Below are 16,734 nucleotides of genomic sequence, written 5' to 3' on the forward strand. Positions count from 1 at the left end.
GGCAGCCTCTCTCTTGCGAGACTTCCACCGCGCTGCCAGGGGAAGCCGGAGGTGGCAGCGGCGGCAGCTGAGGAGGTGGCCTGCGGGAGGAGGAAGAGGAGGGGATGGAGAGGGACACAGAAGGGCAGCGCTTCAACGGCCGCGGTGCCGCCGCAACTGCCTCATGCCGGGCTCGCGGGCGGCGTGGGTGAGAGTCTCTCTCCCTCCCTCCCTCTCTCTCTCGGGCAGGGAAGGGCCGATGGAACTCCTCGCGCCAGGACGATGGCAGCCCCAACGTGCTGCTTAGCATACCCTCCAACCAGTGCAGCATCTTAATGTAGTGATTTCCCCATCTGCATCCCTTTCATAACTCTATTTTTATAAATCATTTGTCCATCCATAGTTCAATTTTTTACTATAAGTTTTCTGTCAATCCTACCAATGTATGTAACTCTTTACAATAGCTTTTCAACTAAATTATAAACTTTCCCCATTCTTTATTAAAGAGGTCCTCTTCCTGGTTTCTAATTCTGCCTGTAAGCTTTGCCATCAGTTTTGTCTGTCACTCTTCTTTGGTCAGAGTTGTAGACCCTTAGGATCATCTAGTCCAACCCCCTGCAAAACACAGTCAGTCGCAGCAAAAGCAGCATGGCTCCATCAGTGCTGGATTTCTGTATAAGCTAAGCCAAAATCCCTTATTTTGGATGCTGATCCCTTATTTTTGAGGCTGCTGGTCCCTTCTTTTCAAATCTGTAAGTTGACAGCTATGGCATCAAGCTCCCTTCTCTAAGCTACCATCAGAAACCAGCATTCCCCCCCCCTTTTTTTTTGCTTTATTTGACATCCAGCATGATTAAGTGTTCTTGTGAACTCAAAAGTTTGCTTACTATTTTGTGACAACTTGTTATCTTATAACAAGGGGATTTTTCAAAATAGAAGTGGCAGTTTAATCATTAGCCATGCATGCTAATTTAACCCTTCTCTTCCTCTGCTACGTTTATTTGGAAGGTTTCTTTCCCAGAAATGTTTGCTTATTTAGCATGCAGAGGATTGCCAAAAGGCACCCCAGGAGATGACATCATCATCCCTGCTGTAAAGCAAGTGGAGTCGCTTGTTCCTGCTCCACTACACCACTGAGTGCAACAGAATGAATGAAACAACATGGAAGCAGATTGAGCAGTCAAGCCAAAGTCAAGGGTAAAGGTAAAGGGTAAAGGGACCCCTGACCATTAGGTCCAGTCGTGACCGACTCTGGCGCTCATCTCGCTTTATTGGCCAAGGGAGCCGGTGTACAGCTTCCGGGTCATGTGGCCAGCATGACTAAGCTGCTTCTGGCGAACCCGAGCAGCACACGGAAACACTGTTTACCTTCCCGCCAGAGCAGTACCTATTTATCTACTTGCACTTTGACGTGCTTTCAAACTGCTAGGTTGGCAGGAGCAGGGACTGAGCAACGGGAGCTCACCCCGTTGCGGGGATTCGAACCGCCGACCTTCTGATCGGCAAGTCCTAGGCTCTGTGGTTTAACCCACAGCGCCACCCGTGTCCCTCCTAAAGTCAAGGGTAAAGGTAAAGGTACCCCTGCCCGTACGGGCCAGTCGTGTCCGACTCTAGGGTTGTGCGCTCATCTCACTTAACCAGGCCGGGAGCCAGCGCTGTCCGCAGACACTTCCAGGTCACGTGGCCAGCGTGACGAAGCTGCTCTGGCAAGCCAGCACCAGCACAGCACAGCACACGGAAACGCCTTTTACCTTTCCGCTATAAAGCGGTACCTATTTATCTACTTGCACTTAGGGGTGCTTTCGAACTGCCAGGTGGGCAGGAGCTGGGACCGAAAGACGGGAGCTCACCCCGCCGCGGGGATTCGAACCGCCGACCATACGATCGGCAAGTCCTAGGCACTGAGGTTTTACCCACAGCGCCACCCGTGTCCCTAAAGTCAAGGGTATTTAGGCCTAAATCATTGTACTGGGAGCACCTTCTTAATTCTGTCCCACAGAAATCAGTTCAGTATTGTATGTGCTGAACTTTAGCTTGATTGTGTCTGTTGGGTTTTTCAGCTAGCAGGAGATGAAGTCACACTTTTCACTTGGTTGAATAAGTGTAAAACAGCACTTTTGTTGCAATAAGGGTATGCTCTCAAGGGCCTCCACAGTGGAATTATCACTTGGAACAGGTGTGCTACATTCGTGACCTTCTAATTTTGGTATTTCAAAAATAATTAGAAAGGGTTTGCAATTAAAACATTGAGAGCCAGTCATAAGTCTCCCCATAGCTGTCAACTTACAGATTTGAAAGTAAAGGACCAGCAGCCAAAATAAGGGACCTGCAGCCTCACCTGTTCCAGGCACTCCAGTCTTCCTGTCGTCCTGCAGTCTGGTCAAACTCATGCTGGTAGCTTGGAGAACACTGTCCAACCAACTTTGTAACCAGAGGTTCAACTGAATAGAATCTGAATCACATGCACCACAAGGCCTATGCAGCCTCAACTTAAGATGGCTCCCCGGCCTGGCTTTGCACTGCAAAGTTTGCAGCAGCATGTGCAACAAAATGGCATCCAGCATTCAAAAAACCCCTAAGCTTGCATTAACTAGCCACACACAAGGCATGCAAGCTCCACCCCCCAGTCGTTCTTAGACTTCTTATTGGGTGAGCAACACAGCCAAGCAACACAGTTGGAGCCTCCCTCCTCCCTGGCCAGCAGGGAGGGAGGGAGAGGAGCTGCTTCCTTTGAAATTTAAGGGACATCATTTAAGGGACATTTAAGGGACATCTATCAATAAGGGACAGCAGCGGGACATGGCGCTGGAATAAGGGACTGTCCCTTCAAATAAGGGACACTTGACAGCTATGAGTCTCCCATGCTTCCACCATGCCTGTTACAGCATTTCCACAATTTATCAGAGAGAAGATTAGGATTGTTGTTGTTGTTGTTGCTTACATTATTGAATTGAATAACACTGGTAATTTCGACCTGGGCAGGTTCTACATGCAGTTTTTAAATATCTTTAACACACACAGCCGATAAACCTCCAATGCTTGTAGCCCATCTCAACTCTTTCGCACTACAGTATTTATGTCTCACCTAAAACTAGGTGGCGCTGTTGTCCTCCCCTCTGATATGCCAATTCTGCAGCCTCTTTCAGGAGTATCCCATTAATGCTGAGAGAGGGGAGATAGATTATAATAAGTGGACATCTATTCCAACAGCAGTGTGAGAAAAAATAGATTAGATAACTTATAATAATAAATTCTGATAGTTATCTAATTTCGGGAGAATATTACCGTTAACGGATGTTAATTTGGGGTAGTGTATGTCTTCTCATTTCTGTGACAATTGGTTCGGTCCTCAGGGATGCGCGTCAACGGCCAGGCATGGAACAGCCCATTTAAGGGGGGGGAAATAAGGGAGAGTAGTCAAGGTCTACTCAAACCTTGGGAGAGAAAAGTTTCAGTTTCATCCTGCAGATGAGAAAAGACACTTTGCTTTACAGGAAGACCTCGGGCTTTTCCTCATTTGCGCCCTCTCTTGGTTTTGTGGGGCGCGACACCTTGCCCCATCCCACCCCGCTGCCGGCAGGTGTTTGGTTCCATCCAGTTTGAATCTGCCGGAGGCGGAGGAAGGGGCGGTAACACCAACGGGCTCCCTAGAAGCGGCAGCGGCGGCTGTTTGGAGGCGGCCAGAGAACACCGGCCGTGCCGCCCTCTCTCCCTTTGCCACCGCCGCCCGGTCACCTGCCCTGCCTCGTCTTTCCCCGTCACCTCCCCGGGGAAGGTGAGGGAGCGCCCAGCCCTTGGCCGCTCGCCCTTCGCCCCTGACGCTCCTGCGAGCTTGCTTGTCCCCCTCACTCGGCACGCAGACGCCGGGCGGAGACGGAGGGAGACGCTCGCCGCCCGCATTGCGGCTTCCCTCCCAATTCCCGCTTATGAAAATTTATATGGGCCAGCGAATTATTATTATTAATTTTAGTGTTAGAAGGGCTAGTTAGGGTTAAGGGTTCCCTTTCGTTTATTGAATAGCTGATCTCAACAAATCTCTCAGCAAACAGCAAGAAGAACGCTTCACAGGTCATTTGGAAGTTTACTGTATGATTGAATCCCACTCTAAAACAGTGGCAGTTTGGAAGTGCTCGTAGATGCCTTAAAAAAATCAGAATGAGACAAACTGCAAGGGTCGGTCTATTATGGCTACTTCTAGACAATTGCTGTTTTGCAGGTGGGATCCAATTGCATACCACAACAAACCTCCCCACATTGGAATTTTTTGAGATAAGGAAACTATCAGGAAAATGTGTGTGAAAGTGGGATATTTCTTAACAATGTAACATCTCTACATACAAATCCGAATGAATGCTTGGTAAACAAACAAAAGTCATATATGGTATTCCATGAACTTTGTGCAATCAAATCAGAAGGAATTAAACAGGTTGTAGGGAAGCAAAGTATGACACTCCTTGCATTTCGTGGCCTTTGGTCCCACTGTTTACATCCCCCTCCCATACATGTGTATGTACAGCTTTGTAAAATAAAATAAAAACTAAAGGGAGTGGCAAGTAGGCAAGTAATGGTGGACTCAACTATACAGCTGCAAATAAAACATTTTAAGTGTGTTGTAAAGTGCATTATACAAATGTGACATTAGATGGTGAAGGTAAGATATGGCAGATGCAATATATTTTTGAAAACATTTTTTAAAAAACATTTTGACAACATTTTTTGCATGTGTCTAGATTCCACTGGTGAACAAAACTCAGTTTTCCAGGCAGACATGCTAAATGCTTTATTTATGAAGCTTATCAGTTGCTTTACAAAAGCATCTCAAAGCAACTTAAATGGTACACATGAAGGAGTGGAGCACAGGGACAGGCTAAAAAGGAGACGGCTACATATTTGTGGTACAAATAATAAAATTAACTGCCAAGATATATTGAGTTAATGGTGACCACTTGTTATAGGAAGGAGTACATTTTCAATAGCCATTTGCCAAACCTGGGTGCATTAAAACTGATATCTCACAGCATTTAGAAGTTGATCTGATAGTTCATCTCAACATTTTGTTACTGCTATGTTTTCTACTAGGAACAAGATGCCTAATCCTAAAACCACCTCAAGTGACAGCAGTGACTCTCAGAACATAGACTGTAATCCTAGAAAAGTAAGGGACCATGAAGACAGCCATGGCGGAGACATGCCTAGCCTCTGCCCACCTGACACCCCACCTTGTATGTCCAGTTACGATTCCTAGAAAAAAATATGTGTCATTTATATTTAGAGCAAAATTGCCAGCTCAAGATAAATTACAGGCAACTCCCCACTTACATGGTGGTTACATTCTGGGGCCCCAAGCACATGAGTGAAATCACATAAAGTGGGGAGCACTCTCTAAACACCCTTTAAATGCTCTCTGCTACTCTTCATCCATACCAAAAATACCGTATCAAAAAATACCCACAACTAGAACTGAAGGTCTGGGACCAGCAGTAGGCTGGAGGACGTGTAGGAAAGTGGCTACTGCTGCTCTAGCCTGCACATCCTTGCTGCGCTTCCAGGCTCTTCAGTGCTTCCTCTGCCCTCAATAACATCCTTTTTGGGCTCTGGGGAGGGTCTCCTTGCGAGCCACAAGGACTTTCCAGCTCTCTCCTGCCATTTCCAGGTATGAATTGAATTATTTAATTATTTCCTAGTGCTGTGCATATACATGTCACACGCAAGTAGAACATGCATAAGTGGAGGGATGCCTGTATACAAAAGGGGATTAACAAAGAGTTTGGGGCAAATGTGAAGCAGTGTCTTGTTTATTTTTCACACATTCAAAAAATAATATGCTGAAAAATAATTTGAATTTAAATTGCAAAACAACAAAGCTTAATATGTTATTGTCATTATTTTTCACATTATTATCAAGTGAGATAATATAATTGGGGAATTGCACTTGTCCTATCAGACAGTCTTTGGGACTGCTGCTGCATGCCAGGTTGGCTCTGAATAAGATCTCTCTCATCCATGATCTGATTGTGGATGAGGAGGCTCATCTGGTCTGTATTACTGAGACTTGCGTGGGTGAGCAGGGTAGAGTTGGTCTCACCCAGCTGCGGCCACCTGGGTACCCAGGGCAGCATCAGAACAGACTTGAGAGTTGAAGAGAGGGAGTTGCTTTATATAAATTTTCTATCCAGACTGAGTGGGGGTATTGTTTTTGTTTGTTACCATGTTATGTACTTTTTGTGTTTTTAAATAGTAAAGCACCCTGTGATCTTCAAATTAAGGTTGGAATACAAATTTAATATATTGGGGATTTGACATTTGAACAAGTTGCATTATAATGAGCTGACTCATTGTTTCATCTAGCTCAGTACTTGCTGCTCTGACTGGCTTCAGAGTTCTCTGACGCGGGTGTTTCGCAGTCATGCTACATGAATTTCTTTTTCAATGAAGGCACTAGGAATTGAATGTGGAATCTTCTTTATGCTAAGCTTTGCTCCACTACTAAGCCTTGGTGCTGTCCCATACTATTGGTACATCCAGACAAGTATTCGTAAGTGGCAGCAACTGTCAAGCAAATGTATTTATGATATCCAGTTGGGAATGGCACATTCCTTTTTGCAAGTTTCATGATTTTGCAAGTGATGCTGGGGACCCCCCCCCCTTTTCTGTTTTTAAGAACATTCATAGTAAATTGGGTGATTTAATTCAGGCCTTTCCAACTTATGAGCTACCAAGTAATATATAGCAACCCTGTTTTTATAATTTGCCTAGGACTGCAAAAACAGTATGTATCAAAAATACATGGTTGATATTGCCTTGGTGGGTTACAAATAGTGCATGTCTTTTTACATTGGTCTACTCTAAAATAAATAGTTGCATTTTCCTTTCCTATATAAATATTCTTTCCCCCTTTGATGGGTAAACGAAGTGCCGTTCTGTTTTATTTTTATGCAGCCAGTCCTCCCCAAATTCTTTCTGTGTCAGAACTCATGGAAACAGCCAATGAAGTCTCGAAAATGACCATAGCACATGAAATTGTAGTAAACCATGACTTCAAATTGCAAGAGGTGAATTTCTTACCAAACAGGTAGGTTTTCTTTTCCTGGTTATTTTCCTGGTTTTATTTTAGTTTCCTGTTAAATCTAGAAGGATATTGTTGGTAAAAGGATGTGGATTTGAAAAATTAAGAAAGATTAATTGTGTAATCTTTTTTAATTAAAAAAAACTTATTTATTGATTTTTCACAAGCTTTTTAAAAAATGGTGTATTGTGTTTGTACATACACATTTTCTTACATGTCTTCCCCAAGGTGATCTCCGTCCAAGATGTCCTATTTAACGCTCAATTGAGAGTGAGTGAGCGGGTGGCGCTGTGGGTTAAACCACTGAGCCTAGGGCTTGCCGATCAGAAGGTCGGCGGTTCAAATCCCCGTGACGGGGTGAGCTCCCATTGCTCAATCCCTGCTCCTGCCAACCTAGCAGTTCGAAAGCACGAAGTGCAACTAGATAAATAGGTACCGCTCCGGTGGGAAAGTAAACGGCATTTCTGTGCACTGCTCTGGTTCACCAGAAGCGGCTTAGTCATGCTGGCCACATGACCCTCGGCCAGTAAAGCGAGATGAGCGCCACAACCCTAGAGTCGTCCGTGACTGAACTTTAACTGTCAGGGGTCCCTGATTCAAAAAACATCCAAGGCTTCACTATGGATCCTTCATATCAAATGTAAGTGGAAATATGTTAATAGCAACTGTTTTTGACTCACAGTTTGGAAAGCAGAGTGAAAGAGACATTGCATAAAGCTTTTTGGGACATTCTGAGAGAACAGCTCTCCAAAACGCCACCAGACTATTCCCATGCTATCAAGCTACTTCAAGAAATCAAAGAGGTGAGATGTTTGTGTATGTTTGAGACTTCATTATTTATAGCATACACAGCTTGACCTTTGTGATAAATAAATTGTTACGTTAACAATATATGTGGTCATATGTAAAGAAGAAAAAGTGAGATTTCCAAAACCAGTAAGTAATGTTGCTTAGGGTTGCCATATTTCAAAAAGTAAAAACCAAGACACTATGAAAGGTATTGAGCTTTTTAAAGGAAGACCGCCCCACCCCCGGATGTCAATTCCACCTTTGAAATTCTGGTAATGTCCGGGACATATAGCAGCCCTAATATTGCTTGAGAATTTAAGACTTTAAGATTTATAGACTGTCATTTGCCTATAGTAGGCAAATATTTTTCCCGACATCCCACTTGCTAATATTTGTCACACAGTTATGTGCAATCAGGCTGACAAACATGGGTTGGGTCCCCCCCCCCCCGCCCTCCATATTTTTCTGCCGTGTTATTCACACTTGCGCCCATAGCAAAAGTACAGCCAACCATTCATAATTATTGTCTCTGGTTAGCCATGTGCAAAAGCAAGGTAGTCTGGAAAACTGTGAAACCACTCACTATTCCTTCCCATGCACACTTCAAGCTGTGATTAGCGATTAAGCTATGTAGTTGCTATAGCTGTGTAACTGTTCCCAATTGTGTATGTTCTCAAACTTCAGGTTTGCAATCAGTTTGAACATTTGCTTGTAGAAAAACATTTTTCTTGTTGCAAGGGACAGGACAATGGGCTTGGTTTCCAAACTGTATTCTATTTTATTGGACAATTGCAAGGTTTAAAATTCTTTTGATTTTTTACTATGTATGCTTCCACCTTAACTTTCCGTTTGAGAAGCTATAAGATTTATTTATGCATTCAGTATAAGTTTGTCTGAGCTGAATGTGTTGTTGTATCCAGAATGGGTTTTGTTTTATATAGGGACTTGTTCTAGCTCATAACCCACCTACTCTCAGCAGCAAGAAACATCATAGCCAGACACTGGAGAGACCTATCAGGAGTAAGCATGGACCAATGGTATCAAATAGTATGGGAAACAACCTTATTAGAAAAACTAACCAATAAACTGAAACTGACACAGGGACAAATAGAAGAAGACACCTTCACCCTGGTTTGGTTCCCCTTTATCACACACACAGCCCAAGAAGACAACAACACGAATCCCCCGACAGCGTACAAATCAATCTGACTAACCTGATTCAAAAATACACACCCCCCACTCACACACAAAAACAATTCTCACTACAGCCAACCAAAGACAACCAACCACACCCTAAGCCATACCCAACCTCTCTCACCACCAAGGAAATACAGCATGTGAATAGTAAAAGAACCCATACAAGTAACGCTGACACAACCCCTCGCACACGCTAAGTAGGATAATAGAAGCATAACCACCCAACCCCACCCCACCCACCACTCCCCACTCCCCAGCTTCCTCTTTTCTTCTTCTTCCTAATTGTTTAAACCAATTCATAAACCAAGAACTCATACATTGACCACTAATAATGAAACATATGTTGTAGATACTTTTGCACATTTATTATGCTATTTTTGTGATATACATATGACATGAGAAAACTTGGTATACTTATTTGTATAACATCAATATATATGGACTTGTTCTGTTTTTTACTTTACAGTGGTACCTCTGGTTGTGAACGGGATCCGTTCCGGAGCCCCATTTGCAACATGAGCAGAACACAACCCGCGTGTGCGCGGGTCGCGATTTGCCACTTCTGCGCATGCACGTGATGTCATTTTGCGCGTCTGTGCATGCTCAAGCAGCGAAACCTGGAAGTAACCCTTTCCGGTACTTCCGGGTCGCCGCAGGACGCAACCTGAAAACACGCAACCTGAAGCAAACGTAACAAGAAGTATGGCTGTATTCGGTTATAGTCTTATAGGGTTTTGAACATAGCAAATGAAAATCAATAAGGTTATTAAAAATGGCAACACTTTATTCTTATGTAGACCCTACTGTCCTTGCTCCTGCCTCGACAACATCGTCTGCAAAGTCAGATTGAAGAAACTCTGGACATGGAGCTGATAAAACAGGAAGCTGAGCATGGTGCTTTAGATATCCCCAACCTCACCGCTTACATCTTAGGTACAATGGCAATGCTCTGTGCACCTGTTAGAGATGAGGAGATACAGAGACTACGAGTCATGGCAGACCCAGTTCATTTGCTCAGGTGGGCACCATTGGCTTGGACAAAGGTAATTTTCTAAAAGTAATATATCCTTTACTGAATTTATCCTAAAGGAAGATGCATCATTTTGCTACCCTGGGAGTACAACATCTGTTATTTGATCTCCTTGGGATTTGATCTTATAAATCAGTTTTATAAATCACCTATCATTTCATAGGGGTGTGTGTGTGTGTGTGTGTGTGTGTGTGTGATGGAAATAAATGATTTTAAATTCATCATTTGGCTTTCCTTAAGGGGTAAATAAATATTTATATTCAGACCATTGTCTTCATCACTGAAACATATCATACAGTAGGTTAGGATGTAACCCATAAAGCACAGTTTATTGTAGTATACACAAGCAGCAGCAAGCCAGAGACTCACATATTCCTTACTTCCCTCTCTTCCTTTGGCACAACTGTAACTGTGTTTCTTGTCTTGTCCATGAAAGAAATTTGGTTAGTTTGTTAACAAGCCAGAGTCATAAACCAACCTGATCCTGACTTGTTTGAACAAACTATAGTTTGCCCCAACCAAAACCCCCACTCCTTTCCCCCAGTGTGGATATAAAGAAACTCTAGTTAATTTGACAGAGAAAGTGAAAACCTACAGTCTCCTCATTGTCATGCTTGCTGCTGCTAGTGCACATAGCACATAGCACATAACCAAAAAGACAGAGGATCACAGATTATAAAGACCAAAAGGTCATGCCTTTCAAACCTTTACTGCAAGGTAGAACTAAATCTAAATTCTAAGACAAGCTTTTAATATGTAATTGCTCTGTGGCACAGCACTATGTCTCCTTAGCTATTGAGTAATTAAAAAAAAAAGTCTAATCAAATTTTGCTTTGGTATACCTGGGAATAGCATCTTCCTCTTCCTGAGTTGTGCTTCTGTTTATGCTACACTATTTCTGTGATCACCATAGTAGTCTAAAGAAGCTCATCCATCAGTGGTAACAGGTTTGGTTTTTGCTCTTTAGTATGATTTCCTAGATTGGGTAGTTAAATGTTTACTTTGTCCCTGTTGCCTACGGTAGAGAGATCTTCAGAGTTCTGAACCTAATGAAAATGGATATGGTAAATTTTACCATACAAAGCCTTCGACCCCATCTCCAAGAGCACTCTGTTGAGTATGAAAGGAAAAAATTCCAGGAGCTCCTGAAGAAGCTACCAGGTGTGTATCAAATATGATTGTAAAATAGTCTCTGGTGCAGACTAGAGCAGAGGGTTAACACATGCCACAACCACATCCAAGGCACTTCTTAAACACAGGTACACATAAGCACAAGAGGAAACGTTTAAGTTTTAAAATCCCAGTTTATACCTGAAACTTTTCTGGAAGATAGAACTTTTCCTCTACTTCTGTTACCACATAGATTCTCTGCTGGCCAAATTATGATATGGAGTTTGAGGGGATACTGTACGTTTTAAGGTTTCCCCTCTTCTGAGATGGGCATCCTCCATCAATTTTAATGGTAATTATGACTGGTGTTGCATTGGTATTTTCATTATGTTTTTAATTTTGATTTCATGAACACTGTTTTGAGAAGATTCTCTTTTTTATTTAGCAGTATAAAAAATTATAAAATAAATAATAAAAAACCAGAATTGTCAGAAGTGGGTTGGCAAACTGTTTTAGTGCTAGTTTTGGTTAGTAAAAATGTAGGTAATGTAATGGTAATAGTACCTCTCCCATCACTCGCTTCAGTTTTGGAGAGAAGAGAATATTTATGTGAGAGAAGGTGGAAGGAGAAGCAAGTGAGCCCCTGGGGTGCTCCTAATGAAAACAAATGTTATGAATGTCATGAAACCTAGCACAAAGTCATACCTGAAGATTACTATAAGTAAAAGGGACAATATTTGATTAACCACCCCCCTTTTTGCAGTTTTAATTTCCTGTTAGCTTCCATAAATGTGCCCTCATTAAGAACTGTTTTACTCTTAACTTTTCACTAGTTTTTTTTTTTTTTTTTTTTGCACCATGTTATTTAAGAAAAAGGCAAAATGCAATGATTATTTGTTGCCAGTAAGGTGCAAATAAACACAAGAGAAAGGACCAGCCTACACTTCTTGTTTTTTCCTCCAAACCTCCATTTCTCTAATGTTACACTTTAGGTGGCCTCACTTGCACAACTGAGTGGTTGCGCAAGGCAGCAGCTGAAATATCAACTTCTGATCTGCTACCCTCCTCATCCACCTCTGAGACCAAAGGATCATCTGTTCCACCCTCCTCTCCGGCTGCTAGAGAAGTGTTATCTGTCCATAGTCCCACAGCTGTGCTAAACCAAGCATACATGGACTTGCTGCATTGGGAGCCTGGAAGAGAATATCCTGAGGTAAAAGGCACCTTATGAGTCAGAAATAATAGCCATGCTAATTCATTTTCAGAAACAGGGGTCTTAAGATAACACTATAAGGCCACATTGCGGCACACTAGTTGGCTACGAGTTAGGCAGCAAAACACAGAAATGAAATGACCCATTTTCTGTCTGTTCGTTCCCCGCACAACAACCCACAGCCTTCAGTAGCAGGGAATGTACCAGCTTAGCTTGGGCATATTTCCTTTTACTCCAGTAGCATAAGATGCATCTCAAGTGCTAAAGAAATCTGCATAGTAACCCAATGGTTTATACTGTTATTTCTTTGCAGACTATGTTGATGGACAAAGCCCGCTTGGATGCCCTTCAGATGAAAGTGAATCAACTAGCCATTATTGCTGCAGTCCTACTAGTGAGCAGCAGTACATGTGGAAGTGGAGTGTTCAGCTCACCAGGATGTGGAGATAGGCTAAAACGGGTAATAAAAGCCCTTCTGGAAGGACTTCCTGACGCAAGGTAATGTTTCTATATTATTGGTGTTGAAGGCAGGAGAGATACTTACCCAAGCCTCATGTAGGCTGCTTGTGGGCACTTAGAAAATCCAGAGTTAATCTAATGCCTCTTCATGCTATTTATGAACTGGTAGTGAGAACCTGTGTCAGTCCTTTTGATGAAGGTTGTCTCCTATTCTTATTCATGGAGAAAGCACACCCACTTCACTTGAGGCATAAATAAATTGTATGTTGTAACTATAATATAGCAGAGAGAAAAAGGCAGAGGACTGAACAGGAGTTCAGTATAAGCCAAACTAGGGGTACAACTGCTCATATAGCTTCTCTGTCAAGGAGGGGTAAGAGGAGGTTACTTCAAAAATATTGCAGGCTAGTTGCCTACTGCAGGCAAGGTTTGTTTTTTAAGACTTAATTCTATAGGATTACAACAGGTTAATCACTTCTCTGCTATCATGCATATATAAAGTTCAATTTCAAAGAGCTGTCAGATTAACATGGCCCCATCTCTGTGTGGCTTAGGTTAGAAGATGTTTTAATGGATATCAGCAATCAAATGCATGAGGAAGTTAATAGCATTCTCCTGCAGTTGGGGTATCCTGTTCTCAGCACTGACAAGGCTGCTTCACTTAAAGGCCAACTCATGAGTCTTGCAGAGAAGGACAATGCAGTACGGATTCTAATTGGTGAGTCATGAGTTTTTGCATATTTTTAATGTAATATCACACTTGAGTATGAAAAGGCTGAGTGTGTATTGCATTTCCATATTTTAACTGCAATTTTTTGTTATAGTGCATTTCATATATTGTTGTGTTTTACCCTGGAATCATCTGTGACAATATATACATTAGTATCATAATATACTACATGCCTCCACTGCATTCTCATTGTGCCGTCCAGCAGTTATTCTAGGTAGTACAGGGCTTTTACAGTCTGCCCCAAAGAAGGTGAGAAAACCAATGGTAGCTCGCTGTGACTTGTTTGCAAATTATTTTGAGGATAAAATCGCTTGCATCCACTGGGACCTTAACTGTGGCAAATGAAAGTTTTCCAGAGCACTGGCTAGTCTTGTTATGTTGGATGCTTCACTTAAGACTTGAGGATGTGCACAAGGTGCTTGGATCGGTCAGGGTGGCCAGTTGCACTCTGAACCCTTGCCCCTCTTGGCTGATAAAAACTAGCAGGGGGGACAGTTGACTTAGTCTGGGAGGTGATAAATGCCTCCTTGTGAAAGGGGGTGGTCCCTGCCTGCTTGAAGGAAGTAGTGCTACTCCTCAAGAAACCTTCCCCGGATTTGGAAAATCTAATTACTGGCCAATATCCCCTTCTTCAGCAGAGTTTTTGAGTGGGTGGTTGCAGGCCACATCCAGGCACTTTCAGAGGAATCGGATTTTCTAGATCCATTTCAATTGAGGTTTAGGTCCAGTTTTGGCACAGAAACAGCTTTGGTCGCCCTGTATGATGATCTCTGTTAAGTGAAAGACAGGGAAATGTTGCTTATCCTTGAGATGCTATTGACCTTGGTATTATTCTGAAACGGCAGTCTGAGATAGGGGTGGGTGGCACTGCTTTGCTGTGTTTCTGGTCTTACTTGGTTAGTTGTTTCCAGAGGGTAATGCTTGTGGAGTGGTCTTCAGCCCCATGGAGCCTTCACTGTGGGGTTCCTTAGGGTTTGATTATGTTCCCCATGCTGTTTAACATTTACATGAAATTGCTGTGTGGGGTCATCTGTAGTTTTAGAGTATGTTGTCAGTAATGTGCTGATGACACACAGCTCTACTTCTCTACATCCGCAGGTGTCACTGTGGATTTGCTGGACTGTTGTCTCAGTAATGGACTGGATGAGAGCCAATAAACTGATGCTCAATCCAGATAAGATTAAGGCACTATTATTGGCTGGTTCCCTAGATTGGTAGCCTGCTTGATGGGGTTACTCTCTCTCTCTGAAGGAGTGGGTTCACAGCTTGGTGGTTCTTCTGGATCCATTGCTGTTGCTTGAGGCTCAGGCGGCCTTGGTGGTGTGAAGTGCCTTCCATCAGCTTTGGCTGGTAGCCCAGCTGCTCCCCTATCTGAACACAGATAGCCTCTTTTGTAGTCTGTTGCTCCGGTAACCTCTAGGTTAGATTACTGCAAAGCATTATACATTGGGCTGCCTCTGAAGATGGTTTGGAAACTTCAGCTGTTGCAGAATTCGGTGATCAGGTTGTTCAGCAGGCAGGGCAGTCTGAGCAGTTTAACTCCAATCCTGACCCGACAGCACTGTCTGCAGGGCTGTCTTAAGCATATGCAGCGCCGGGGTGCAAAGATCTGCCCAGCACCCCCCCATTGCCCAGTCCCAGGTGCGCAGGAGGGCAGAGGTGGTCGGCCGCCTCAGCATCTCGCTGGCTCAGTTGCCCCTGAACTCGCGGCGCAGAGCTGCCTGCAGCAGAAGAGCCCGTCGCGGCGCTCCGACCGATGGATGGACTCTTCCCCAGACTCAACTCTCGGCTTGGTGCCCCGCACCCCTAGCGCCTATGGGCAAGACAGCCCTGTCTGCCAATTGGTTTCCAGGTCCAATTCGAAGTGCTGGTTTTGATCTATAAAATCTTAAACGGCTCAGGACCACAATTATCTCAAAGACCCCTCTCCGCAACCTGACCCCTGCAATGATAACCTGAGGCCCTTTTTTGAGTGCCTCCTCCACGAGAGGCCTGGAGGGTGGCAACACAAGAATGGGCCTTTTCTATGGTGACTCCGTTTGTGGAACACCATTCCTTGGGAAGCTTGCCTGGCATCTTCATTACTTATCTTTAGGCGCCAGCTGAAAATGCTTTTCTATAACTAGGCCTTTGGCTGATTGAACATTCTATGGCCTTTTAAATGTGTTTGTGGGAGGGGGTTTAATGGTGTGTTTTTATTCTTGTTATGTATTTTGTGTTCTCATTTTGTATTTTTATGTCGAACGGCCTTGTGATGTTTGATTAAGGGTGGTGTACAAATTTAATAAATAATAATCAAATCACATAGTGGAATTAATGATACACCTCATGTAAAATTGCATACAAGAGGCCATTTACATGCCATTGTGATTAAATGAATACTGCAGTCACAATGAATATCTTAATTGCATATCAACAACATCTGTATAATGATTTTGTACAACACCACCCACTTGTTTCTATGAAAAGTTCTATTCCTGTCCTTTCACCCTTTATTATCCTATCTGCCTTGTGATTTTTCAGCTACCTAGGGAGCCCTAATATGAATAAGTTACAGGAATCAGGTCTTTTTCTAAATCTGTTTTAATTCCTACAGAGCAACGGATCCAAACTTTTCTTAGGCTTTGTTTGTATCCTGGTGGCCAGAACGCTAAGAATCTACCCCAAGGCCTTGCTCCTATTCAAGAAGAATTACTGGAAGTGGGCCAGAGGTTTGGCAGTTTAATTCATCACAACAGACAGGTGTTTGGTCCCTACTACTCAGGGATACTGAAGAAATTGCTGCTTCCAAAGGGAAAATCTGAAGCAGGGACAGATTCCCATTAACAATCTAAAACAAGCAGCACACACAACGGCAGGGAGAAGGGGAGAAAAAAACTGGCAATTGTTCAGACTGTGCTTTGGCTCAAAGTCCACTGCAATCAAGTGAGCAGCTGTCCTGCTCTGTGCTGTGATACCTAAAGCACTCATACAGCTGGACTATTGAAGCTGTGGGATACAGTTACATAAATACCAACTGACAATGCCAAGTTTGCTGCAGTAAACCTTTAAACAGCTCAGAATGTTGTCTTGTGTTTTTAGACTAGCTGGTGCATTTTCCATCAAATGGGAAGGGCAAAACTAGGGACCTGATCTTGTAGCCATTAATGTAGAAGGTAATT

General features: G+C 43.2%; 1 protein-coding gene across 1 annotated transcript; it reads left to right on the top strand.

Moving 5' to 3' along the window:
• Nucleotides 1-3,620: 3,620 nt before the first annotated feature.
• Nucleotides 3,621-16,635, top strand: LOC308479397 (T-complex protein 11 homolog). Its single transcript, XM_081010087.1, has 10 exons — nt 3,621-3,754; nt 5,059-5,201; nt 6,919-7,051; nt 7,728-7,848; nt 9,829-10,049; nt 11,086-11,222; nt 12,164-12,384; nt 12,698-12,882; nt 13,398-13,561; nt 16,170-16,635. Exons 2-10 carry the CDS (start codon nt 5,066-5,068, stop codon nt 16,397-16,399), a joined length of 1,548 nt encoding a protein of 515 aa, XP_080866213.1. The 5' UTR covers nt 3,621-3,754; nt 5,059-5,065; the 3' UTR covers nt 16,400-16,635.
• The last annotated feature ends 99 nt before the right edge of the window (nt 16,636-16,734 follow it).

Source organism: Podarcis pityusensis, assembly GCF_964106645.2.
Source record: "Podarcis pityusensis genome assembly, chromosome: 6".
Lineage (NCBI taxonomy): Eukaryota > Metazoa > Chordata > Lepidosauria > Squamata > Lacertidae > Podarcis > Podarcis pityusensis.